This window comes from Colius striatus, chromosome 9 (assembly GCF_028858725.1).
Source record: "Colius striatus isolate bColStr4 chromosome 9, bColStr4.1.hap1, whole genome shotgun sequence".
NCBI classification, from domain to species: domain Eukaryota; kingdom Metazoa; phylum Chordata; class Aves; order Coliiformes; family Coliidae; genus Colius; species Colius striatus.
In genome coordinates this window covers 22289761-22316371 of record NC_084767.1, presented here as the reverse complement: position 1 = coordinate 22316371, position 26611 = coordinate 22289761, and the positions used below count along the sequence as shown (strand labels likewise).

Below are 26611 nucleotides of genomic sequence, written 5' to 3'. Positions count from 1 at the left end.
TCTGTCTTTGCTCCACGGAAGCAAGCAGAATTTTCCCACATTTTCCCTGGTGTGATGGAGAGGAAAAATAGATCCCACCATCTTCTGTTTGATACATCAGAAACTCTGGAGCTGCTAGCACAATTTTATGTGCTGGGTTACCGCGATTTCAACAGCAGGACATTTTGGAGGAAAAGCTGTCCTCCTACCTACTTTGGCTCTTGCTTCCACAGAAGTACTATGTAGCATTTAACAGACAGGCTAAAATAGCTGGGAGAAAACCAGCAAGCAGATTGGCTGCATGTCCAGTGTCACCTCTTCAGGGTAGTTTGTGAGGTTTTCTAGGTGACCCATATTTCAGATTCCATCGGCTTACTCCAGGAGGGTCTTTCCATGCCTCCTCAGAACTCGGAGGTTTGAAGGGGCCTTCCCCAGCTGCCACCAAACCTACATCATTTCCACGGGCTCGGTGTGCCATAGGGGCTCTCTGTCATCCCAAGGTTACCCTGTGAGACCAGGAGGCAGATCCTCACCCCATCTTCCCAGGGCAGAGGGTTTAAGGACCAGGGTGCTGCTTGGGGCAGTTTGCAAAAGGGTACGAGGAGGTTTGCAAGACCCTCAGCACTGGAAGAGAGGCAGGGAGTATGTGCAAAATAGGGCAAAAATGGAACACCTTCTTGGGCATGCAAGAGCTCGCATGCCCTGCACTCTGATTCTGGCAAGGTACCTCAGCAACCTGGCCATGTAGCTGGGAGCGGGACCCTCAGCACCATGGGCTGGGAGGCAGCAAGCCCTCAGTGAGCATACCAGCACACCAAAACAGCCCCTAGCAGGGACACTACCCCAGGGGGTTGCTGCGAATGCAGCATCTCCAGGGGTGGGGGTGGGGGCGGATGGAGTGGTCGCCAGCTATCTTTTATTCGAGGTACATTCCCAAGATTTTAGTTAAGTGTAACATAAAACTGTGAAAGTTTAGCAGGGGAAAAGCTTTCCTCCCACTGCCCTGGCCAGCCAATCAGAAGGGAGCACTGCACCTCCCTCACTTCTGACAACTATTTAGCAACTGAGCTCAGCTAAAGTTTCCAAAAAGTTAGAATAACTTCCTCTCTCCAAGACCTCAATTTTTTGCACAACCCCGGTCCTTGAAATAAGAGCCCTTCAAGCAACCTGGAAAACGTTTGGTCAGCAAAAAAAAAAAGAAAAAAAAAAAAAGAAAAAAAGAAACGAAGCCCTCTTTTTTTCCAAAGGATCTGTCTCAGGAATTTAAAGCACATTTAGGACACACACACACTCACATAACATAAAGGAGGGGGGGAAATTCTCTTCCCCTCCTCTTCTTGCAGAAAGCATGGAAGAAAGTTCCAGTTCTCCTGTTTCCCCTGTGGATAGCTTGGGGACCAGTGAAGAGGAGCTGGAAAGGCAGCCAAAGAGATTTGGCAGGAAGAGAAGATACAGTAAGAAGTCCAGCGAAGATGGCAGCCCCAACCCGGGGAAGAGGGGTAAAAAGTCCAGTCCCAGCTCCCAATCTTATGAAGAACTGCAGAGCCAGAGGATCCTGGCCAATGTCAGAGAGAGGCAGAGGACTCAGTCACTCAATGAAGCTTTTGCCGCCCTGAGGAAAATCATCCCCACTTTGCCCTCTGACAAACTCAGCAAAATCCAGACCCTCAAGCTGGCAGCGCGGTATATAGACTTCCTCTACCAGGTGCTACAGAGCGACGAGATGGACAGTAAGATGACAAGCTGCAGTTATGTGGCTCATGAGAGGCTGAGTTATGCCTTCTCTGTATGGAGGATGGAGGGAGCATGGTCTATGTCGGCCTCCCACTAGCCACCGCCTGGGCCAGCCGAGCCCAGCTGCCAAAGGGGTAGGTACCAGTTTCTCTACCTGAATGATACTTTGCGTCCTTTTGGCTGCAGGATGGGGTGTCTGGGTCTCCCTTCACCAGCCTGGCTTTGCCGAGGGGCTCGTTTCTGCCTGGGATGGGTGGCATGGCTTGGCAGGGCATGGGGATGCTGCTGGGCAAGGGGTTTGGGGCCACCAACCCAGAGGTAGCGTAGACATATTCAGCCCCCTCTTGCTCCACTTGTGCCTGTTAAAATTTTAAAAAATGAAACTTCCAGGCAGGTAAATATGATATATGCCCCGTTTTGGTTTGGAATTTTTTTTTTGTTTTGTTTTTTAAATTAAAAAAAGAAAGAAAACGAAAACAACAAACCAACATATTTCTGCTCCGCAGGGATGGGGGAGTTAAGAGGGGACCAGTATTGAGAGCTGGCTGATGAGGGACCAGGGGGTAACCACTACTGCATGAGATTTGCCAGAAAGCACTGCTTCAGGGAAGGGTTTGAAGAGTGGAAAAGGCAATCAGTTCAACAGTCTGACAAGGGGATCTGAAACAGCTGCCATTCTGCTCCATGGGTGCCTGTGCCCAAAAAATCCAGTGCTGAGCTAGCAGTCCTGGGGCAGCTGCATCTTTTCCCAGCAGGGAAAGACCAGGGGGGTCCACAGGACCCAGGTGGGGTTCAGTGAGAAGTTCACTCCAGGTTGCATTTCTCTTAAAAGAAACAAGCAGCAGATGTCGGCTGCAGCCCTGGGCTGTGCCCCTTCCCCCTCACATAATAAAAAGCAAACGAAGATAGAAGAAACTTTGCCAAATTTTCATATTTGTTCAGTTTCCCAAAATGCTGGTAAAAGCAAAGGCTGGTGTTAGGTGTAGTTTCTTATTAACTCTCATTTCTAAACCCTTCCTCATTGTTTGCCATTAGCAGAAAACTCCTTGCTCTAAAGTTGCCTTTGTAATATTTGTGGAGGGAGGAGCAAACAGTAAGAAAGGAGAAGGGAAAATAAAAAAGGCCCTTAATAACACTCTCATCTCAAGGTAATTAAACTGAGCAGCTCTGTGTTGTATCAGTCAGAGTTTGTGTTTGACCGGGTGCTCTCTGGGGCTTGGTACATAAAGCAGAGCCTGTGAACCCATTTCACCAAGAAAACACTCAAAAAGGAAATTTGGCCCCTGCTTTGATAATGTCGCGTGCGATGTAAAAAGAAATCATTTTGTCACACAGAGAATCAGCTCCTTAAAGACAAAAAGAAAGTTTATCCCACTTCATTGACTGGGGTTTTTTTTAAAGAGGCAGCAATAAATGTCCTTTTAAAAAAACAACCTTAATGCAACTACAGTACCGTGCTTGTAACAGACAAAACGTGTTCAACCAAGACTCACTAGCAGTGTAAAATGCAGACTTAAAACCATTTTAGAAACCACTTCAGGTAAATGTTTTACTCTCATCCTGACACGGTTTGCATTTTGATGCTGAAGTGAAGGTTGCCACACACTTTTTTAAGCAGTCCCCCGTAAAATGTTTGTCTGTTCAAAAATTGATTACCCTATCCACTGCACATGCTGTCTGTTGTTTAGTTCTGTTTAAAATAGCAATGTTACTGTCTTGGGTTTTATGGCTATTGCCAGTGTTCCTATCTTTTGTGTGCTGTGCCCTAATTTCAACAGTAAAAAGCCAAAGTTAAGTCACTTTTAAAAAGGATAAACTCTCCATTTACAAAACAGAATGTCTTTTCCCATGCTAATCCACCTAAAAAAGCTGCAGCAAGCCGATTAAAAAAAAAAACGACGTGCAAAAAGCCAGGCTTCTTGTCAAAAACAGATGTAAAATGTCCTGAACACATATTTCTTCAGCAGTTTAGATTGGCTGAACAGTAAAATGTTGGGATGGAACAATGCATTTATTCTGTTGTTTCCCAAATGATGTGCTGCCGTTAGCCAATGATGTTTTAAAAACTGTTATCTAATACGCAACCATTCCTCTATCTAATATACAACCACTCCTCTCTGTCACACAGTACTTGAGCGGCAAAACCTGTGTTTTTTAAACCATTTTTTAAAATTGCTGTGGGTTGAATTATTATTAGCATTGCTATGATGAGGCAGAATTTATCTGTGGATGTTCAGATTATCCCTACCCAAAACAAATAACGAGCAACATTTCAGGCTGCACAAAATGCCACAGTATAGCACTAAACCTCTCTATGTTGTGGGTTTCCTTCAGAGTCAGTTCTCAGCATCTTTGCCATGTCCCGGCTTCCAGGCTGGGTGCTGGAGGTGGCTTTTGGTTCTGTGTTTGTGCTCCTTCCCTTGACCCCCCCTAGACCTTCCGCCCCTTGACTCTACTTTCTTTACACACGTATGCAGTTGAACTGTTGAAAACATTGTTGACAAATGGCCTGGTGTGGTGCGGTGTCAAATTCTGTCATTTATGGTGACAAAAATTATGTCTGCCAGAAAAAAAAAAAAAAATACAGGATCCTCAAGAAAACCTCTAAAATGGGCAAACTTAGCAGGGTGACATGCCATGGACTTAATGTGTGAGTCAGTCTGGCCAGAGGTGGTTTTTTGCATCACAGGAAAGCAGCCTGTGCAGTCTCAATGGTAAAAAAAATCTCCTTAAGAAATAGTGCTGTGGATTTGGGGTCAGCTCCTGCCTTTCCCTGGAAGCAGAGAGCACTGCAAACATTGAGTGAGCACGAAGGGGTGAGCACATTCAGGCTGGAAAGCCGTGGCCATCCTCCCTTTTCCCTGGGTTTTGGGGAGAAAAAGGCAAGGAAAGGTTTTTTCCTTGGAGGAGCAGTCATTCCCCTTCGACAGCAAAAAATGAGAGGAGTTTTTTGATTAGAAAATCAGAGCTTCGGGAACTGGTAAAATGCCATCTGGGCCTTGTGAACACCAGCAGGTCACCACTGCTCACACTGGTGACCATAAGAGTTTTTCCTGTTCTGCTCCACATAATTACAGACCACTCGCTCTGGTAGTTTCAAGAGAAGCAGGCACAGGTTTGCACTTCAATTAGTGCAACGGAATGATTCAATAGAGATGCAAAGCTGAGCCTTCAACCCTTGGATCTCCCCCCTCCTTGTCAACGGCACCTGCGCCCCTTCCCTTGCAGCCGCCTTTCTCTTTTGCCTTCAAAATGTCCAAGGTGCTCTAAACTAAAAAATAAATCAAGAGAAAATAAATGGTTTCATTGTATTCCACTGAGTAGGAAAAATCTTGTCCTGTCAGGAGTATAAGAAAAGTGTAAAGCACAGCATAGCCCTAACCTCTATGCCAGTAAGACCAGTCTGCCAGCAACTCCCTTCTCACTCACTGCCGCAGAGCTTGGGATGAGCCCTTTGCCTCCCTTGGGCCTGCATTGCCACTAATGGTGACTTTACCACCTTTTTCTTTGTGCTGGAGATGCTAAATAAGACATGTGCGTGTGATACACGGCCCTCTTACCATTGCCCTTTTGGATTTCCAGGGCCATTTCCAGTATAAAGCACTAGCATCCTATTTCATTTTGTTCTTGAAGAAGCAAACAGATGTTATCTCTGCTGGCCCTGGGAAGAACCTAATTCTATAGTATAGGAGAGCAGCACAGCTAAATGGGGGTGTTGTGACACTGGAATTAAACCTCTTTTCTTCCAAAAGCCCTATTTTTTTTTATATGCATTCTTAGAAAAATGTAAATATATTTCCTTGACAGGAAGGATTGTAAAGTTTAGTATTTACATTAATAGGCTTGTAGTGAGGGGGGGCAGCTCATCTTAGTGCATTTAAAAGCCTAGCAAAATGCATTTTGGACCTTCTGTTTACTTTCATGTCTTTTCTTGGGAAAGAATAAATCTGTTTCACAGCAGACACCAAATACATTGCAGACAGACAGAAAACACTCAGGCTCACAGGCTTTTAAAAGAGAGGGTGCAAGAAAAATGATCCAGAGGAGGAGACACATGAAAGACAAATCCGTCATGGGCTAGATGCAGATAAACTAATTCCTGATCATAAAGAGTTAGATGTGCACGGTGGAGAGAAAATGGAAGGACCACAGCAGAACTGTGTTACTGAATCTGTCGGAGGCAGGGCTGCGGTAAAATCTGATCGGGCAGCTACACAGACTTAATTTGTCTCCAAATTAGTCATCCTCACACCAGTCATCTGTGCAGATGGGCTTTCATTTTAAGAGCATATGAAGTATCCTCATTAAAAACAAAGGGGGAAGCTTGCACCGCTTCTCCTTCTACAACCTATTTTCAGAGTCCTTCCTTTAGTGCTTTTGGGGGCATATTTCATACAGTTCATAGGTAGCAATGATAAATTAACCTTGGAGATCACAGCAGCCTCTTACAGAGCTAGGACAGACCCTGTAACCACCTCTAAGATCTCTTTTGGGGACATTTTGTGTCACTTTTTCCCCCTAGCAACATAATTATTTTTATAGCTGTAGCTTTGAGAATCATTTCCATGTGGTTCAGCATGACTTTGAAATCTCCAAGCCTGAAATCTCTAGAATTTATGTCTTGCTGTAGAGCTTTAGGAACGGTTTGATGAGGCCGTGAACATTTAAGGGAACGCCACTGCAACCCTGAGCACAACACAAGCTCAACACGTATTCAGGGAATTACAGCTGCTGGTCAGGGAAAGCACACAGTTCAGGTAGCTTCCCTCCCTCCCCCCCAGGCTTCACAGAAGATTAGAAAGGAGAAAAGAAGCTGATAATAAAGCATTGTGCTGTGAGAAACACACTGGGCCAGATCCTCATCTCACTCAGAGCAACCTTGCTTCTGAAGACGAGACTTCTCAGAGGGTTGCTCTAAGTGACTTGGAGAGTGCTGTACTCCATCACTTGTGATTGGCTTCTGGGGCAAATTTGGAAATGAAGAAAAACAAGAAGTCCTCCAGCTGCATACTAGCAGTCTTGTGCTAATTAATGATTGGTTCTTGAGAATTAAAATAGTAGAAATATTTGCCAGGGGTAAAAATCATAAAACCCTCTAGGCAATCCAGTATTTAATTAGATTTGTAGTTGTAGAAGATGACCAGTCAGCAACAGCAACTTATCTTACACAAATAACAAATTAGTTCTGCCAGATAATAAATCAAAGCAAGTCAGCCTCACTCTCATACCCGTCTCTTTAGCCACTTCTGTGCCAGGCCTGACCGACAGCAGCCGATCCACTAAGGCACAGCAACTGTGCCATCAGGGTCATATTTACAAGGCCCTTGTTCTCTCAGCAAGGAGAGACAGTCAAGCAACAGAGAGGAACTTCTCCAGCAAGGACCCCTCAGCTGGGCTTTTTGTTGGGCTCTGCTCATCCTCCCTGGTGCCATTGGCACTTTTATTTTCTCTGTGTGTGTATAGTTGGGCGTACAAGCTGCGGATGGATGTTCTGGTAGCTCTTTGTGATGTGCATTAAAACAGGGCTGTCTTTGAGGAATTGACTGGGAAAACAGAGGATCTCCCACTGAACATTTTCCATGACCTGTCACCCTTAGATTCCATGGCTTTTTGGCATTTAGCAATAAGGAGGGGTTTCCCTTGGGAAGGAAAAAAAAAATAGTCTTTCTCCTCTGAAGATGAGTTGTCCCTTTAGGAACCTGGAGACAGGAGAAGAGCCTTGCCAGAGGTTGAGGCAAACAGGACAGGGAGGCTTTTGGTACCAAGCTGGCAAATATGGGAAATAAGTAACAACTTACTGCTAACAGAGGGTTTCAAAGAGGCCACTAGCTCCTTGATCTCTTCTGTGCGTGCCTGGGGTCTCCCCAGGAAGGGAGCAGCCAGGCACTCCCAGGTCTCTCCCAGGGGCGTCAGTTGTGATTTGGGTTTGTTTTTGTTCCTGTGTTTCGGCAATGGCTGGGAGCTGAGCAAAGACAATCTTACACAGCTTGCAAAACCGATCAGGCATCAAAAAGAAAACGAGCCCTGTGCCATGCATCATATGGTGAGTTAGAATTAAGCTGTACCTCCTTCCTCTTCCTCCCATCCTCTCCATCTTTTAACTGCAACTTGAAAAACTGAAAAAGGAGGGAGTGGGGCTGGGGACAGGGGGGAGAGACAGATCTCCACCAGTCCATCTTGATATGTATTTGCTGGAAGAGCTCCAGTGAGCCTGTACTAGCTTTGATTGAATTCCTAATAAGATAGTTTTGCCTTGTTAACTGCCACCCCCAAGAAGAAGCTTTAACATTTACTTAAGAGAGATTAGACCTGCCAAATGCACACTTTAAAATGTATGAATTTGGTTTCAGATTAATTTAGTCACTAAAAGTCCTAATGCAGTAATTTATGTGATTATATTGTTGGTTTAAACTGTCCAGGCCTCCTTTAAAAATTATGTTTCTGCTTAAATATAAATAAAACTAATTGTTCAGCTAGGAGAGGTGTGGGCAGATCAGGCTGTACTGAGGCTCTTGTTAAAAAGATTCAGCTGATCCAGCGTGGAAAATTTAGTAGAGTGAGATGGAGCCAGGGAAAGGCTTTTATGCAGAAGGCATCACGTTGCAGGGCTGAGAGATTCCTTGAAGCATCCATAGCCAGTGTCCCCATCACAAAGCTCCTGAAAATTAATCTGCCAGAGGAATTTCACACAGCTACAAACATGCATGTTTATGACTGACACTTATGGCTTGTTTTATGTGCACTGTGATGAAATTGTGCTGTGTAATATGGCTCACTAGAAGAAATTCCTGTCTGGGAGGGGAAGCTCGAAAAATCGTGTTAGGGTGTTAGGGAAAGTGATAAAAACCCAGGGCAGACTCCAGAGAAAGGTAAATGGGTACATGTTTCTCTGCATAAAATTTCCTATTGCTAACAGAGTGGTTTGTCTTTAGTTAAGCACAAGAAAATACTTTTAAACTCTCTGTAGAAAGCACGTCTGGGGAGCACTGCAGAGCCCCAATCCCCTTGTGTACAACTCATGGATCCTGCAAGAGCGTGCTCACCCCACAGCACAAAAATGTTCCCTGAAGGAGCTCAGGACAGAGAGGCTATGGAACGGCATTTTGTTGACAAAAGGAAAACATTGTTTTGTTGTTGGTCTTCTGTGTTTTGCTGCTTTATTTGTGCCATCTATACACCCCCACCCTGCTATGCACCTCTGCCAAGGCTGACGTGTATTGGAGCACTTACAGACGTGCTGTACATTAAATAAAAAGCTATAAGCTCCTCCTTGGGTGGCCAGAGCAAAGACCCTGAAGGAAAGTCATGTCACGGTCCTGGAGGAGCCCCAGTACCCATGGGTGCTCAGTGATGCTGTCCATGCCAAGCATCTTCCTCAAGAGCATACTTTGGAAGTGAATGATAAAACATTGTACTGGCTTCCAGAAGAGTATCTGAGGCACAAACTGTCAATCAAAGGAATTAGGATGTGGAAAACAGTTTTTTGTGTGTCAAAACTCAGCAACTGACCCCTTGTCCCTCCTGCATTCCCACCAGGATGCCCAGCAGTGCCTCTGTGCCACACACATATCAAACTGTGTGCCATAGGCACCTTTGGCCAATTATTGGGAGCTTAGGGTTTTCTTCTCCCCAAAAACACACTCGCCCAGCAGGCTGTGGCACACCAGACATCAGTGGGTGCCATGGTGTGGAGCAGGCGGCAGGAATTGAGCCTCTGCAAGAACATCCATATGGAACCAGAGAGTTTTGGCTATGGCAGTGCCTCTGGGAGTACCAGGGAGTTACCACCATGGGAGCTTAATAGTAAGATATTGGGGCATAAAACTACATAAGAATAGATCAGATAAGATAATACCATCTTTTAAAAAATTATATATGCATACAACATACTAATGTGCATTGTTATGTGTTAGGTGAGACAGCTATTCTGCATCTATCAGATAAATTTATTATTTTGTCTGATGTACTCAAGAAATTTCTAATATCACCAAGTCCTTTTTGCTGCCTCTAATTGTGATCACGATGCTTCAGGCACAGCCTTGCGATCTCTATGCTCAAGGCTCTGTTCCAACTCAGTGGGGTTTTACACACTGAACCAGCAGCTATTTTGCCAGAGGTTTTTCATTCTTTGCCACAAGAAGGGCTGTTTAATAGATTCCTGTTATTACCAGCACTAAATAACCTCTCTTCTATACCATACGGGTCTGAAGTGTTGACTGTTGGAAGGGAGCTGGAGCATGGCTGAGTGTCTGTTGTCTCACCATCTTCTCTGCAGAGAAGCAGTGAGCTTTCACTTGGGTCTTGGTGCAGAGGTGACTCAGAGCACCAGGTTTTGAACCGCTCAAGCTGTGGTTTGTGCCTCAAAAGTAAGGGAGGTCAGGGCATCCCTTTCTAGTGACCCCTCAGAAACGCTGAAAAGACACGAACTTGTGATTAATAATGTTTGTGATAGTGCGCACAAATGAGTAGCTCACTGCTGTTTCATGCATTCATCTCAGGGAAATTAGTGGTGGAGATTGACATAATAAGACCTCAGCACCCCCAAATATAATTTCAGGAACCCCAAACCAATGAATGCCATATACCCAGAGGGCTGCAGGTGTGCGGTGGCATTTTCAGCTGTGACTTGGAAGCTCAAAGCATACTGATTAGCAGCAGGACTGAGTTAAATTTGGAAATCTTACTTGTAAGCACCATTATTTTGTAAATCAGTCACTCTTGGTGGGTGGCAAAATGTAAATATTTCAAAGTGCTTTAGGAGCTGAAGGGAAACCCACATGGCTTTGAAAATCGTAGTTATTTTTTAGCTGAAAATTATGTCAGAGTGAGAGAGAAATACCTGACTTAAAAAGCAACAACCTTCACTACATTTCCCTTTCTTGATACCGGTTTATTGTTCTAGAAGATACAATTGTTGGCTCATTTTCTGCTGCAATTAGAAAGGTTTTTTTAAGTACCACAGAATGCCTGAGCAAGTATACATACAAGTCCCTAGCATGTTTTAGATCTGTCATGCATCCCTGCTCCTACAGCAAGTAAACTTCCTGTTTATGACACATTCGGCTCTTCCCGAATGCCATAATTTCACCAGCCATGCAAATCAGTTGCAATGGGTTTGTGTTCCCCAGTGCTGTTCTTAATCTTTTCTTTTCTTTTTTCAATGCTGCTGCATTAGTTGTCACACAGCTTTAATAACATTTGTGTTACTTTAAACATACAAAACCTTCTTCCAGATAGGGAATTCATAGGCTCCCTACTTGAGTTACTTATCCACTGCACTGACCAGTTTTCCTACACCTCTTGTGGGGAGCCCGAGCCGGGACTTGGTGCCTAAAGCTTTCCAGGGGATTTATTTGTTGGGACCTCTCGGGGCTTTGGTGAGTTTTGAGTTACACCATAGGTGCAAACACAACTGGTGTGGCACCTGCAGTTCTGCAGCTGTGGCATGAGCAGTGGGGGGTGACTCAAGAAAGTTGTTGGCCCAGTGGTGCAACACCAAACAGGGCTTTTGCCTCCAGGCAAGCTCACCATTTCCAGCTGGTTCTTTCCCTGCAGGTGGGTATGTGTGCTGGTTGTGGCACAGCGATGTCCATGCCAGGAAAGACAAACCAGCCTTCTGAACACAGCTCAGTCCTTTGCAGGCACTGATGAGACCCCAGTCTCTAACCCTGGTCCCACCTCCCAGCCCCAGCATCTCAGAGCCGGATAGGAGCCCTTGAATTTGGGCTCTGCACCTCCCTGGCTGCCTCCATCCTAGCACTACACAGAGATGTAGCACCATCGGGCTTTACCCCAGCAGGCCCAGAAGGCATCAAATAGGGCTGAGAGGCAGATGAGGTTGTTCCTTCCATTTTAATTTTCCTAGGAAACCAAGATATTAAAAAAAACCCAAAAAACGAAATCCAAAACAACAACCAAAAAAAAACAAAGAGAAAAAGAAAAAAGAAAAAAAGCCTTTGGCAGCAAGCATAGCATGGGGATCCCTGCCAAGGCGTGGACAGCTGTACCTTCTTCCCTAGCAAGTTGTGTGATCAGCAAGGGCTGTGCTAAAAGCCAAGAGGAGTTACCATAGCTGCCACATTGCATTTCGCTGATCTTCCCTCTGGGAGACACCTTAAAGAAACAAACCCACCCTAACAGCTACACCAACACTCATGCTTCACCATGCATCAGAGGAAAACTATGGGTGACCTCTCAGGATTTGGGTTCTTTGTTGGTTTGCTTTTTTGTTTTAACCCCTTTCTCCCATCTGCAGCATTTCTGATCCAAGACGAGGGGATTGGAAGGAGGAGAGTAGCTCATGCAAAACTGTTTTTTTCATTTTCTGCAGCATTGCCTGCATACAAAAAGGCCGCCTGCCCCTCCCATGCACGGCCCCATCAGGACCTTCCTGACAGCTTGAAATAACCCAGGAAATTGTGCAAAACCCTGGCGAGTCCGATTCCACCAGGCTGCAGGCACGCACAGCTCTGCAGCCGGGACTGACCCCCCCCAGCCCCTCTCTTAACATGGCAAATCTTGAAACTTATGCCCAGTGGAGTCTTAAAAATAGCAGAAAGGAAAGGTCAGATAAGAAGGAGGGAGGAACACATAGTGAGCATGGAGGAGCTTTGAGGAGCACAGATGGGCCATGTTTGGGTCACAACAGATACCTGCCAGGAGCAATTCCTGCAACTCCCAGGCAATGGCTGGGGAAACCTCCTCTGCTTCCCTCCTAGCATAACTGGTAAACATAAAGCTCTAAGTTTTCTTCTTAAAAAGAAAATTATTCTTCCTTTTCTTTAGGAGGAAAGCAAGAGATCTGTTTCCAGGTGTTATCCCTGCTCTGTCATCTACGTGACAACCATGTATTCCCCAGGCTTCAAGATTTATTTTTAAGCTCATCAGTAAAACAACTTTCCAACCTCCAAAGCCTTCCTTCATATACCCTGCCATGTATATTATTTTTTTCCATTAGAAAGCTTGTTTTCCTTGAAAACATCTCTAAAAGGTACTTCCAAGGAGCTGTGCTTGCTCTAAAGCAACAGTTCCCAAACTGCTACACAAGCTCTCTGTATCCTAGCAGCATCCCCAGTCCCACGCCTCACCCCCCCCCCATTTATTAACAATTTCCCAGACTTTTTTTTAATGAAAAGTTGGTAAGTCGGAGAAGCAGAGCACAGTTTGCTCCCCAGCTCTTGCTGACTCACCATCTACCGATACTAGAGGGCAGGACCCACTATATTAGAAAGTGAGAGGGAGTTGAGGGGGGATCCAAAGAGTACATCTCATTTCTAACAGGGAGCACAAGGCATATGAGAGCAGCCAGGATCTGGCCCACTGCACAAAACAAGAAGGATCTAAATTTTGTCCCAAGCACATTCCATAGTGCTGATCATTATGACAATATTCCTCCAGGTTATTTAATTTATTAAGGGTCAGAATGACAAAAGACAGCAGATGCACCTCCACCATACAGCAGTTGCAGCTGCCTGCTGCTTTCTCAGCCACGTAATTCAAGGTGAAACCAACATTTTGCCTTGCAAGGTGGATGCTCTGAGCAGTGTTCACTGACACCATGGGGCAGTTTCTGAGTAAAAGCATTTGGCAGATCTTTGCATCAGGCACAGACAAGCTACACTGCAAATGCCATAGTTTAGATTCTTGGAAATAACATTTTTCATCCACATTGACCAGCTGGTGCCAGGCAGTTGTCGACTTACTCATTCTACAATGAAAAACTTTGGCAAGGGGCTTGGACTAGATGATCTCTAAAGGTCCCTTCCAACCCCTACCATTCTATGATTCTACGATTCTGTGATTCTATGTACTATCCTCATCTTAATAGGTGTTAAATCAGCTCCATAAAAAAGAAGCATAGGTTTATTCAATTTCTTTATCAACAACCACTTCAATTAACATCCAAAAATTTAAAAGACTTCTCCAAAGAGGTCACATCTTGTGCCACTTTCATTAGTGAAAAACTCATTGAATTGGCAGGCTTCAAAAGCAAGGTAATTTGTGGTCTAAACACAAGAAAAACTTCTCTCAAGCCTCTCAGTCTTCCACGCATGAGGCCCTAATCCTGAAATTATGGCACAGTGAATAAAGATACAACTGTACATGGCTGCAGAAAATATTGTGGGCTGAGACCCCAGGGCAGCAGGTTGTACCCTAAAGCAGCAGGGTTTTTTTCACATCACAACTTGTAATATGTTGATAAAGCATCTGGAAAACAAGTCTTTTGAGGTGCATCTGAGGCAACTGGAGTTGCTTATCCCGGAGAAGAGGAAGCTGAAGAGAGACATGATAATTTTCTACTACTACCTGAAAGGAGCTTGTAACAATGTGGGGGTCAGTCTCTTTTCCCAAGTAATAAACAATAGGGCGAGGAAATGGCTTCAAGTTGCACCAGGAGAGGTTTAGATTGGAGATTAGGAAGAAATGTTTCCCTGAGAGGGTTGTTAGACACTGGCATAGGCTGCCCAGGGAGGCGGTGGAATCCCCATCCCTGGAGATACTGAAAAGCTGTGTAGCTGAGGGACATAATTTAGTGGTGGGCTTGGCAGTGTGAGGTCAGTGATTGAACTTGATGATCTTAAAGGTCTTTTCCAACCAAAATTATTTGGTGATTCTATGTTATAACAACTAAATGGACCTGATTGTAACCATGATAAATGCCTGCAGAGATGCAGCTTCTTCCTAACCATAGCTCAAACACAATACAGGCACAGGATGCAGTGAGAATCTCTACCAGCTGCTGGTACTCACACCTCTGCCAGAAAGCATCCGTCCTGCACTGAGGGCCTGAACTCCTTTAAAATGTTAAGACTGGGGTGCATGCCAACAAGCTGAGTCCCATGAGATGCTGCACCCACAGGGCCAGGGCTAGAGCCAGCAGCAAAGCCAGTCTGCCCAGCAGCCCCCATTCAAAAGCTGAGACACCTGAAAACAGCAGGGAGAGCTTTCAGGATCATGAGCAAGATAATGGATTAGGGAAATGAGAGGGGAAAAAACCCCAAAATACAGCTGTTCTACAGGTTTCTTAGGAGGGAATCTCCAAGAGCTGCTGAATAGAAGAAACATGAAGTTTTGGTTGCACTTTGGAAGTGCAGATTTCTCACCCCTGTCTTGATGCTAGGGAAAATGATTAGGGGGGACTGTAACCACACACTTGACTCCTAGGAAATGGGATGTTTTGCAGCACAGCAAGTGGGGAAACTGCTGAGATGGTGGCTGATGAAGGAGCCACCACATACTTACTCCCCTCTGCTCTGCTCCTCCCTGGCACACTTCACACCACTGTTTTTGGTGGGGACTATGCATGCTTGTGCACCACATGCCATGGGACAGGCCTGGCTCTCCTCTAGCCAGCTAGCCAAGGCTGTTTTAGATGCAATTTATATCAGAGCCCTTAGGCTAGATGTAACAAAGCAGCTTTCATTACTGTGTGCGATTTTATGTGTTGGGGCCAGAAGGCTCTGCTCTCCTTGCACCCATAGCCCACCAGGGGACACTCATCTCCACTGTGCCTATGTAATTGTGGTTAAGGGACAGTACCTCAGTTTCCCCTCTGATGAGCAAATGCTAATACTTTTCCTTTGAGTATCTGTTCCCTGACCACCTTGTGAATTCCCTACAAGACAGGATCTTCCCACAAACAGTGCACATAGAGAAGGGATCCACATGAAACCAGTTGGGTTTTTCTTTGCCCAGTCCAATGCCTCCTTGGTGGTTATCCCTCCACAGCACAGAACATCCTCTCAGTACCATCTAGTTTTAGGTGGTTTTGCCTCCCTGAGACATCTGACTGCTGCCAAATGGAAACAGGCTCTGCAGAGAGGCTGGATTGAGCAGCAATTTATATACATTTCACAGCTTCCTATTTCAGCAATCTAAATTGCAGATGTGTGCCTCAGATCTGGAGTGACACAAAACGGAAGGAAAAAGGTTAAGTAGCCCGTGAGTCACTCCATTCTACGACATACTGTTGATTTAGAAACCTACCTCAGCAGTAAATACAGAATAAAGTTCTCCAATCTGTTTAACCTTTTGTATTCTGGCCAGCAAAACAAGTAAATGAGAAAAAAACATCCCTCCAGAATTAGAAAATAAACAAATCTGTAAAACCTTGCAATGGATTTAGAACCATGAAAAAGTTGCAAGAAAAAGTACTTGTACTCAAAACAAGTGACCTAAACAGGAGAGAAAAAACAAGAAGAGAAGAAAAAAACGAAAAAGGAAAGGGGAAGAGGCAGGCACACGGGTCAGTAGAGGAGATGAGGAAGAGCGTGGGCTATGCTGCTCTCCTGGAGTTGCTCCAGGCAGCACAAGACGGTGAAGGCAACCAATAACTCTTGAAACAAAGGAAGGGAGGCTGCACAGCCATATCACAATGGAAAAAACAAAAACCAAAACAAAACCAAAGAAAAAAGAAATACACCTTCAATCCCGCTCCTGATGAAGACAATGGTAAGACTCTGGTTCATCAGGCACTCGCACTCAGTTTGAGCAAGAGAGTAATTTGCACCCAGACCCTCCTTGGAGTTGCACAGACTCAATCCCAAATTATTTATCCACAGGCATTTTGGTTGCTGCTTTTTGAGGAGCTGGAAGACAAAGAACATCTCAGCTGTGTAGCTCAGGCAGAGCTCAGCACATAACTGAAAACAGGCATCGTGTACAGGTAGAAAAGAACATTCACGAGAGAACCAGCTTTATCACAGGCAGACACGTCTCACTATGCAGACGAGTGTGCAGGCATCAGTGTTGAGGAAGCTCTGCAGAGGGCTGGCACTGAATACAGAGCAGGTTGTGCATGGCATTGTACTTACCTCTGCTTGGGAAACCCCTGTGAATTTCTGAAGGCAGCTTGAACCATACAAACCCCTAAGATCTTGTTGAATCATTTTTTGTCTTCAAAGCACCGGGTGTAGCAGCGGAAGGAGAGTTTTCCCTGGAGTTTGAGGCACTGAGTGGGAGTTGAGAGAAAGGCCAGCATCTGCTGATCTCAGGGTACCTCCAGGAGAACACTGCACAAGGATCTTGAGGAGTTCACTTGGGCCAGAGCCATCCTGAGGTCTCCAATTAAAGCAGAATGACTAAAAGGACATGCAAAGTGACCAGGGGACCCAAGGGGGCTTTACAGTCCCAATAGCTGCAGTGATTAAAAGAAAAAAGCTGATGAGCAAGCATTTAGAGCTTAAATCAGACTTTCCTTAAATATTTAGACATGCTTCAAATCAGCAGCTCTGTCATTCACAAGCCATTGGAGATTTTGCAGAGATAGGGATGTATTTTTTTAAAAGTCACCATTATGGTCAGAACACAGATACAATGCTCAGGGCAAAGACATAACTGTCTGCATAGTGCTGACGGATAATAATCCAGATCCAGACACCTCTTAGACTAATTTTCTCCCTTGACCTCTTATATCAAGGATGCAACCCTCCTTGCTTTCATTTGTACAAGACTGGTAACTGCTGCTGAATATAAGACTCAGTTTCTCTGTTAAAAATCATGTACCTACTTGGAGCATTTCTCTGAAAGCCCCCTTGTGTTTCTGCAGCTCTGAATGGCCTGTGCCTCTGGTTCTTCCTCATTCCCAGGCACTTACCAGCCATTCCACATTAGACATGAACAGAAACAGGATTTTAGACACCATACTTTCAGCTTTTTTGGCTAGTTTTGAACTCTTCAAAGATCAAATGTTCAAGCTTTTCCACTTCAAGCCTGAAAACTAGAAACATATAAAATTTAAAACAATAAATTAATCGAGACATTACATGTTCTGATAATAACATGATTTAAAAAATTACATAGGACTTCAGTAAAATACTATTTAAGCAAGGTTAAATGACAGCAAGAGAAGTTTTTGGTGCAGAAAGGAGAGCAGAAAATGCTAAGATTTTTGCATTGCATATGTTGAGCCAACAGCATTCCCAAATTGTGGACATTCTCAGATGTGCTTCTGTATGCTCACCTATTGCTTTTCCCCTTTTGCTGTAAGCCCTAACACACTGGCATTTGCTTGCTACAAATAGTCACAAAACTCTATGCTGCAGCCCCTTCTGAGGAGCAGGATCTTGGTAAGATGCATCTGGTGATCAAGCTGGGGAAGGGTCTGGAACACAAGTCTTATCAAGAGCGGCTGAAGGAACTAGGGTTGTTTAGTCTGGAGAAAAGGAGGCTAAGAGGAATCACAGAACCATTTTGTTTGGAAATGACCTTTAAGATCATCAAGTCCAACCACGGACCTCACACTGCCAAGCCCACCACTAAACTGTGTCCCTCAGCACCTCAGCTACACGGCTTTTCAGCATCTCCAGGGATGGGGGCTCCACCACCTCCCTGGGCAGCCTGGGACAGTGTCTAACAACCCTCTCAGGGAAAAAGTTCTTCCTCATCTCCAATCTAAACCTGCTCTGTCAGAACTCAAGGCCATTTCCTCTTGTCCTATCACTCACTAGAGAAAAGAAACCGAACCCCACCTTGCTACAGTCTCCTTTCAGGTTGTCCTAGAGAGTGATCATGTTCCCCCTCAGCCTCCTCTAGGCTAAACAAACCCAGCTCCCTCAACCGCTTCTCATAAGACTTGTTCTCGAGACCCTTCTGTGGTTTCATTGCCCGTCTCTGGGCACACTCCAGCATTCAATGTCTTTCTTGTAGTGAGAAGCCAAAATTGAACACAGTACTCAGGGTGCAGACTCACCAGAGCTGAGTACAGGGGGATAATCACTTCTCGGGTCCTGCTGGCCACACTAGTGCTGGTACAAGCCAAGATGCCACTGGCCTTCTTGGCCACCTGGGCACACTGCTGGCTCATGTTCAGCTGGCTGTTGATTAACACTTCCAGACCCTTTTCCCACAGGCAGCTTTCCACCTGTAGTGTTGACTGGGGTTGTTTTGGCCCTAGTGCAGGACTTGGCACTTGGCCTTGTTGAACTTCATACATTTGACCTCAGCCCATCGATCCAGCCTGGACAGATCCCTCTGAAGAGCCTTCCTGCCCTCAAGAAGATCTGCTCTTCTGTCCAGATTTGTGTCATCTGCAAACTTACTGAGTGTGCACTTGATCCTCTTATTCAGATCATTGATAAAGATGTTAAACAGAACAGACCCCAGCATCAAGCCTTGGAGAACACCACTGGTGATCAACTGCCAATTGTATTTAACTCCATTCCCTACCACTCTCTGGGCCTGGCCATCAGCCAGTTTTCCAGCAAAAGAAGAGTGTGTCCATCCAAGCCATAGGCAATCAGTTTCTCCAGGAGGATGCTGTGGGAAGACTGTGTCGAAGGCTTTACTAAAGTCCACGTAAACAACATCCACAGCTTTTTCCTCATTCACTAAGCAGGTCACCTTGTAGCAGAAGGAGATCAGGTTAGTCAAGCAAGACCTGCCCTTCACAGAGCTATGTTAATTGGACCTGAACCGCTGATTGTCTTGTATGTGCCCCATGATAGTCCTCAATATGGTCTGCTCCATAACCTCCCCTAGCACCGAGGTCAGACTGACAGATCTGTAGTTCCCAGGATCCTCCTTCTGGCCCTTCTTTCCAGCCTCTGGTTCACTGAGACCTCCCTCGTGAGACAGGACTGCTGGTAGATAATAGAGAGTGGCTTGGTGAGCACTTCTGCCAGCTTCCTCAACACGCTCAAGTGTGTCTCATCTGACCCTGTGGAGCTGTGTGAGTCAAGGTGGAGCAGCAGGTCACACACCATTTCCCCTTGGATTAACGGGGCCTCATTCTGCTCCGTGCCCCTGTCTTCCATCTCAGTGGGTGGGTGCCCAGAGACCAAACGGTTTCACCACTGAAGACTGAGGTGAAGAAGGCGTTAAGTACCTCAATCTTTTCCTCATCCTTAGTCACTATACTTCCCCCTGTGTTCATTAAAGGATGAAGATTCCTCTTAGCCCTCTCTATCTTGCTGATTTATTTATAGAAACTTTACCAATTGTCTTGTACAGTAGTGGTTAGTTTAAGTGCTAATTGTGTCTTGGCTCTTCTCATTTTCCTGCTGTATAACCTCACAACATCCTCTTGAGCTACCTGACCGTCCTTCCAAAGATTAGAAATTCTTTTTCTCTGCTGAGTTCCAGAATAAGTTGCCTGTTGAGCCGGGATGGTCTTCTGCCCTGCCAGCTCATCTTCTTGCACATGGAAGAGAAATGATCACTCTACAGCTCCCTGAAAGGATTTGTAATGAGATGGAGGTTTTTCTCTTCTCACAAGTAATGAGTGATAGGACAAGAGGAAACATCCTCCATTTGCACCAGAGCAGGTTTAGATTGGAGATTACAATGAATTTTTTCCCTGAGAGGGTTGTTGGACACTGGCACAAGCTGCCCAGGGAGGTGCTGGAGTCCACATCCCTAGAGATGTTGAAAATCCATGTAGCTGAGGTGCTGAGGGACATGGTTTAGTGGTGGGCTTGGCAGCCTTAGGTTAATGGTTGGACTCGATGACCTTAAAGTTCTTTTCCAAACAAACCCACACTGATGATATGGAAGGATAATTCTGGGCTGCTTTTCAAGCGTTGTATGAGAAGTCTTAAGAAGTGCAATCAGTGATATCAGAGAGCTGCTGGAGCACATGTGCTCACACTTGTCTCCCTATTTTTTGCTGATATTTACTTGAGCCTGACAGACAGACAGGAGAAAGCACAACACAAAGATGAGGGTAGCTGAACTAAGAGAAGCAATCATCTCCTGTGCTCTCAGCAGAAGCAAGTGATGGAGCAAAGCACAGATGGAGCAAAGGGATTTTAGAGGGAGGAAGGAGGTTCAGACCAGGAGGAGACCAGGAGACCAATAGCAGAGGAAGCAAAGTGCCATGGACACCGGGGAGAAGTAACAGGTGAAATGACAAGCTTGGGCTTGTCAGAGAGACTGACCAGGTATCATGCTAATGTGAGGAGTCTGTTCACAATAGAGATCTTCTCTTTGCTGTGTAAACCACAGAGCACTGCAGCACATGGATGTTAAGGGTGTGATGAAAAGGGAGCAGCCAGACTTGCCATTAGCATCAGGGTCCAGACACAGGCTGGAGGCAGAAGATTCCCAGAAGCCAGCAACATCCCCTTCACACTTACATGTCCTTCAGGGGTACCAAAAACAGGGAAGGAGGAAAGATGTAGATAAGGTTCCCAGAGACTGGTTGCAGGGTCCTGAGCAGATTTCCATGCCTTCTCTCCCATCAAAAGTTAACTTGAAGCCCCTACCAGCTCTCTCATGGGAAGAGTTAAGTCCCCAGCTTGCACCTGCCACCTGAGGAAGGTAAAAATTCACCCTAATGGTTTTCAGCTCCCCATGCAGCAGGGAGCCAAAGTCTTTAGTTTCATCATGTCCAATATAGTCAGACATTGTTAAGACGAAGGATGGTAAAACTAATTCACCCCCACTGTGTCCGAATGTTCACTCCCCACCAGAGCATCACACCAAACTTGGCCTTCAAAGAACCAAGACTACCTTCTTCTGATCCATTATTAGGGGAGTGACAGGGTCTGACGAACAGACTGGAGAAGAGAGGTGAGGTCAAAGACATTAAGAGTCCCTCCAGATATGAGATTTTTTTAAAAAGGGACTAAGTTTCCATGATCTTTTTAAGATGACAACCTACACTCCTGTCTTAGAGCCTTTATCATTTATTGCTCTTTGAATCTCTTCGAAAAACTTAATCACAAAAACAAGATTAACATAAGTAGGGATAAAGCAACATTGCCAGGTTTGAAGCATAGAGGTGAATGCCCAGAAGACACAAGCTGGTTCAGAGTAGCTCTGTTCAGAGTGTCCTGCTACTGCCCAGACATCTCCACAGACATTTCTAGTCCCTGGACTAGATCACAGCTCTCTCTCCTCGAAAGGTGGCCCACAGGCATTTATTTCCCTGGCACTCTTCCTGTCTAGGAATGATCCTTAGCCAACAAGACAACTTGGCTGGGTCTACATCAGGGATGATCCCCTGGCCAGGTAGCAAGTCACCAAAAATTGAGTCACAGCCATGAACATGGGAGGATCTTTGCAGACATGGAAAAGGAGAGCAGATTCCTCCAGAACAGATAGAAAACATCCATTTCCATAGTTAGAGCCTAGACTGTGTAACAAAGCACAGCTCCACAGAGAGGATTAAACTTAACTCCTTCCATTAATGGAACATAGATGGAAACAGTTTGGATGGTTTAACACTGGAGAATTCTAAGACCTCCATCCCCTGGATTTAAAAACATCCCATAATCAGAGAGGAAGCAGAAAAAGGACATCTCTGGAAGGAGAAGCAACACCAACAGTTCTCCTTAGTCTCTGGAGCTGCTGTGATATGGCACAGTTGAGCTAGCTTTCTTATTGCAGGCCTACCTAGTCTGTGGGCAGTATGCAAATACTTCTAGATGAGTGTCGGTCCTTCCTTCCTGCACATCGGGATGCTTGTGCAGCATGCCCTGCCCTGGAAGGGAAAGCACTCTGGTGGAATAGCCCAAGAGTGTTTACAAAGAGGGACTGAGGGGATGGAAGAAAGGGAAGCAGAAAGTATTTAATAACTCCCAAATCATTTTTCAAAATTTATGAGCTATTATTTCAGCTGTATGACCTCCTGAAGAGACTTTCTAGAGGGCCAGATTATGCAGTCAACCAAAAATATAAATAAGTACGGAAAAGACAGATATCACTTTGTTCAGCCAAATGATGTGGGACATCAGGTTAAGTTTCCTGTAGGGCACATGCATGCACTTCCAGGAGAGAAGTGTGGCCTAACAGCCACCCCAGCCCAAGGACACCTCCCCAGCCCATGGCTATGGCAGGAACAAATGAATTCTTTATGTTTGGGGAGCCATGATTTCCAAAGGCTTCATGCCAGTACTGCAGACAGAAGTACATTGCATTGCTGCAAGATTTCCAGATGCAGTCCAAGTGGTCTGCAGCTTCAGACACGGTGCAAGGACTTCCTCACAGCCAGGCACATTGCCCTGAGTATAAGATCCTTTACTCTTCCTAGCTGCTGCACTCTACATTCAGGTAGAGGAAACGTGTGTGTTCTTTTCCATTTGCATTTCTTTCTTCCACCTACACAGAAAAAAGCATGTGTAACAAGAACTAGCCAGTTTCCTTGAGCCCAGCTCCTAAATCTTTATTTCATTTACTCATTTATTGACGTTGATTTAAATGACTGCTGGGTTTGGGAGCTTCTAAGCTGTGGAAGAGCTGATCCTTAGAAACCTGTTTACCTTTCAAGTGAGAACGTAGTAAGAAATGCCGCTAATCACATTGGCTGAGAGCTAAGGATTGGGGGTGAGAGGATGCTCCGTCCACGAGATATGTTGTCTAAGACTGGAATCTCTTTAGTTGTCAGCAGTATCTCTGTGATTATGGTCCTTGATAGCAGAACAGCAACTTCATAGTATCACATGTATGTATGTATATGCACACCAATATTTACTGTATTACAAGTGCATAGAGGTGTGAGGGAAATGTGTGCTGTACATATAGATATGATGAGATACCTCTGTGTCTGAATAAAAGTGGCAACCAGAAATCCCATGAGCATCTTTAACTGGTAAAGAGCACAGAGAAATTAAAAGTGCTTAAATTAAGACACTTCAGACATCCTACATTCCTCCACACCCCTGGTATATTTAAATATGCCCTAGGCAGAGGTAGACCAGTACTTTGCTATATCCTACCTGCATTCAACTTCTTAATGAGCCTTTAAAGCTTCCATTTCAATCACTACATGTAATATCCAGCCTCCCTCATTCTTTGCAAACATACACATGTAGATTTAACCTGGGTAATAAGAAACTTAAGGAAACATTTTGCTGTGCTGCAAACATAAGCCACATGTAAAATTCTGAAAGAGTTGTTTTGCATCAGTCTCAAACCTGAGCAGTCAGGTAAGAAGCCTATAAGCAACAACTTCAGAGTAAGCTCCTGATTTACAGGGGCACAAGTTTAGCTCAGGTCTGCACATCCTAGGATGACTTGTGAAATTCAGAGAGGAATAGCACAGAGAGTCAGAGCACAAGGTCTCTGTTTTGAACAGATGCAGAGAGCTCCTCTTCCTCCCCCGCCCAGAAAGGAGATTGCATCAGTACCACAGAAATACAGGTTATTAGCTCAGTGGGAATCTAACAGAGTTCAGACTAAAAGGTTCAAACAATTCCAGCTTGCAGCTGGCAAACCTAAACAAGACCAGCCAGCTGGCCTTGAGCTGAGTCATCCACACTAATTCGGTTGAAAATGTTAACCCATGAATTTAATCACTGAAATCCAAAAAACCCTGACAACTGGAGACATCTGCCTTTTACAGAATGACAGACTGGAAAAGACCATGCAAACCAATTTTCTGGGGCTTTTTCTAGGCTTCTGTGTGCACTCTGCAAACAAATCTCATTCCTGATAGTCTCATTCTTGCTAGCCTGTTCAGATTCAGCAGAGCAGGCTGCATTTCCTTAGTGCATGGGCTAAATCCCATGGGAGTCAATAGGGCTAATGGCACACATTTAGAGATCAGGTACACAATTAAATCACTAAATGGAGACAAGCTAAGGACACGTTGACTTTATTGCTCCTTTAGCTGATAGATTTCATCTTTACATGTTTCTTCTTCCAGGAGTTAGAACGTGTTGGGCTGAGACTCTTTGTTCCCCTTTGAAGAATAGCAGAAAGAGAGCGAACAAGTTTCTTTTGTCTCTTGTGAAGCTGTAAACTCCAGAAGTGGGATGAAAAATTGTCATGAATGCTCTGGATAGCTTATTTATAGGAAAAAAAAAAGAAAACCCAACGAGCATGAAGCAGCAACATAGAAAGCTGGCAAACAGCAAGCAGAACACACCACCTTCAGTGTCCACTTCCAGATTGCCGATGCACACAAAAGTTTTTAAAATTATTAGTCATTGCAGAGGAAATTGTGTAGTTTATGGGATTGCAGGCTCCTTGAGCTGAGCAGTGGGCTGGGCAGCTCTCTTCCTGAGGAGCTCATGGCACCATCCAGGCTGCAAATGTATTGCTAAAGAGGTTGTGAGTAAGATCATTCAGTCTCCTGCTTCCCGTCACTTGCTTGCCCACAAGACAGTTTCAGGAAAGCCTGTAAAGCAGCCAGACAACCTCAATTCGAGTTCTAAGCAGTGATGTCTGAGGAGTCTTGGAAAAATGAGTGACTCACTGTTGCTCAGAGCCTGGACAGGGACCAGTGGGTCACTGGTACCTCTTCAGGAGACTTCAGAATGTGCTCCTGAAGTGGGATGGTGACATCAGAAACCACAAAAATAGAGATAAAATATTTCATCCATGACCCACCCCCAAGGGAGATTTTCATCTGCTTTGTTATTGCCCTCCTCTCCAGAAATCCTTACCTTTACCTCAACTAACAGCTCCATCAGTAGCTACCACAGCCTAAGGTGCACAGAGATGAAAACCTGCATGTTCAAACATTTGCTTGATTTGAGACAGTCGAGAGATTTGAAACAAAGTGAAGAAGGCCATGCTGAAGCATAGTATGTTCAAACATACAAAAAATAACCCTCTACAGACTCCAAAACCTCTCTAGCTATGAAAAAAACCTTACCTCCTGCCACTTGTCTTGCAAATGTCCCCTGATGCAAACCTGTGTTGGGTATCTCCAGGCAGTGAGCCAACTTCAAGAAGATATGGGGTGCTTAGTCATAAACACCAAGGCAGGGGAGGAAGGGGTTCATTAAACTAAAGAGTAGCAGCTGGGTGAAAGGACTGAAATCCAGAGGCCTAGTTTAAGTGTGGGCAGTGCCATCTGCATGAAAGGTGAAAAGTGTAAAATTTATTAAAAGGACTGGACAGTGTGGTGCATGCAGTAAAGGCTGGAAGAAGTTGCCCAGGATGCAGGACTCAGGATGGCTCTTGCCAGGCTTGTGTCCATGTTAATGTAGCTGTCAGACCATCCAAGATAGAGAGTAAAAAACTCCAGGCACTAGCAGCTAACCACTGCAAAGCAAGATCTGGTCTACAAGAGTACTTATTTCAAGTTACTGTCCTCCTTCCTGAGGCAGGGTGTTAGCATCAGTCATTAGCATCAGTCACATACAGGGAGCCCCAAAGGTGAGTGTAGCTAACCTGCTGTACAGCAGACCTGTCCTGAGCCATGCCCACTCCAGCCCTGCAGTTGGCTGATGGCTTTCTCTGAAGCACAGCGTCGCTAACAACAGCAGCACAAAACAAGGGCCATGCTTGATTCCAAACACTTCTTACCCCTGTGGGATTAGTTGACGTAGAAAAATGTAACTCCTTCTGCATGAAGGCAGCACTCTGTGGTTTAACCCCACATATTCTAAAGAGCTGGATTATTCTTGCCATAAAAGAAGGATCAGAGTGGCTTTATTGACTGCAGTGGAGTTAAGCGGGATTATTCCACGTGAGAATTTGGCCCCTTGACTTCAGTGAAGCTGGGTTTATTAATCCCAGATGGAGACCTGGCCTGGTACAATCCCCTCTGAAAGTCTTGGGAGATTAGTAATACATAGACTGAATCAGTACCATTACTCAGAGCTTGAGTGGTTATCAAAATCCCGCACCTGCCGCTGCATGAAACACTGCAGGGCTGGGGCCAAGCAACAGCCATCACTGACTTCAGGCTCCAGAGCATGGTGATCGAGGACATATTCCTCAAATGTTGCCTCATGACAGGGAGAAGATGCCAAAGTAGGACTCTGTCCTCTTCAAACATCTGGGAACATCACCCAGAATATGAGTCTTGGCCCTCATGGTGGCATTGAGCACATCGGGCAGGGAGACAGGGGAATCGTGCTTCTTCATATAAGGGCGTTTTGTGATGCTCTGTATAGATCCATATGTTTCAAAAATAAGAATTAAATTCCCTGAGCTTCAGGGAATCTGCCACAGCATCTATTTACCAGTTTTGAAGAGCAGATATGTCTCTGTACAGCAAAAGGAA

At 45.1% G+C, this 26611-nt stretch overlaps 1 protein-coding gene across 2 annotated transcripts in view; it reads left to right on the top strand.

The window, feature by feature from the left end:
- The first annotated feature begins 1078 nt into the window (after positions 1–1078).
- The window catches only part of TWIST2 (twist family bHLH transcription factor 2), a 73114-nt gene continuing 47581 nt past the window's right edge, over positions 1079–26611 (top strand). For both annotated transcript variants that reach the window (XM_062002611.1, XM_062002610.1), the window contains exon 1: positions 1079–1847. In XM_062002611.1, the coding sequence (XP_061858595.1) occupies positions 1328–1810 (483 nt within the window). In that variant the 5' untranslated portion in view covers positions 1079–1327 and the 3' untranslated portion in view covers positions 1811–1847. The remainder of the gene's footprint in view (positions 1848–26611) is intronic.